This window comes from Penaeus monodon, chromosome 30, assembly GCF_015228065.2.
Source record: "Penaeus monodon isolate SGIC_2016 chromosome 30, NSTDA_Pmon_1, whole genome shotgun sequence".
In the NCBI taxonomy this organism is placed as follows: Eukaryota; Metazoa; Arthropoda; class Malacostraca; order Decapoda; family Penaeidae; genus Penaeus; species Penaeus monodon.
In genome coordinates, this window is record NC_051415.1 from 33,108,939 (window position 1) to 33,109,355 (window position 417).

The following is a 417-nucleotide window of genomic DNA, read 5'->3' on the forward strand; positions in this document are numbered from 1 at the left end:
GGTTTGATATTAACAATTCAAATGTAATTGTATCAGACTGTTTGTCTCTGTAGATCTTATAGTTTTAAGTTGGTATCCCATAAATTGGAATCACATGTCAGTAATGCTTGAGTTTCCAAAGATAGAGAAATGACGAGCATAACTATATGCCAGAAACATCATTCATTGCAATTTGTAATTAAGAGTGCTTCATTGTCGTTGTTTCTTGCAGAGTCAAAAGCCTGTGGCCATGCTAACCGGGCTGTTAACTTCAGCTTGGTGAGGAAGGCATTAAAACAGGGACAGCCCATCGGGGACTGCACCCAGTGTCGCAAGGGTCACTGCTCTGATCTTAAGGATGAAGCTGAGAAGGATACTGAGGTAAGGCACCAGACAGATTTGGGTTGACATAAGGCAGTTTTGTTATATAACAAAGAC

At 40.5% G+C, this 417-nt stretch overlaps 1 protein-coding gene across 1 annotated transcript in view; it reads left to right on the top strand.

The window, feature by feature from the left end:
* Positions 1 to 211: 211 nt before the first annotated feature.
* LOC119592727 (ubiquitin carboxyl-terminal hydrolase 16-like) overlaps positions 212 to 417 on the top strand; it is a gene marked incomplete at its 5' end in the record, with an annotated part of 3,579 nt that continues 3,373 nt past the window's right edge. The window contains 1 exon segment of the mRNA XM_037941662.1: positions 212 to 360. Within this exon segment, the coding sequence (XP_037797590.1) occupies positions 212 to 360 (149 nt within the window).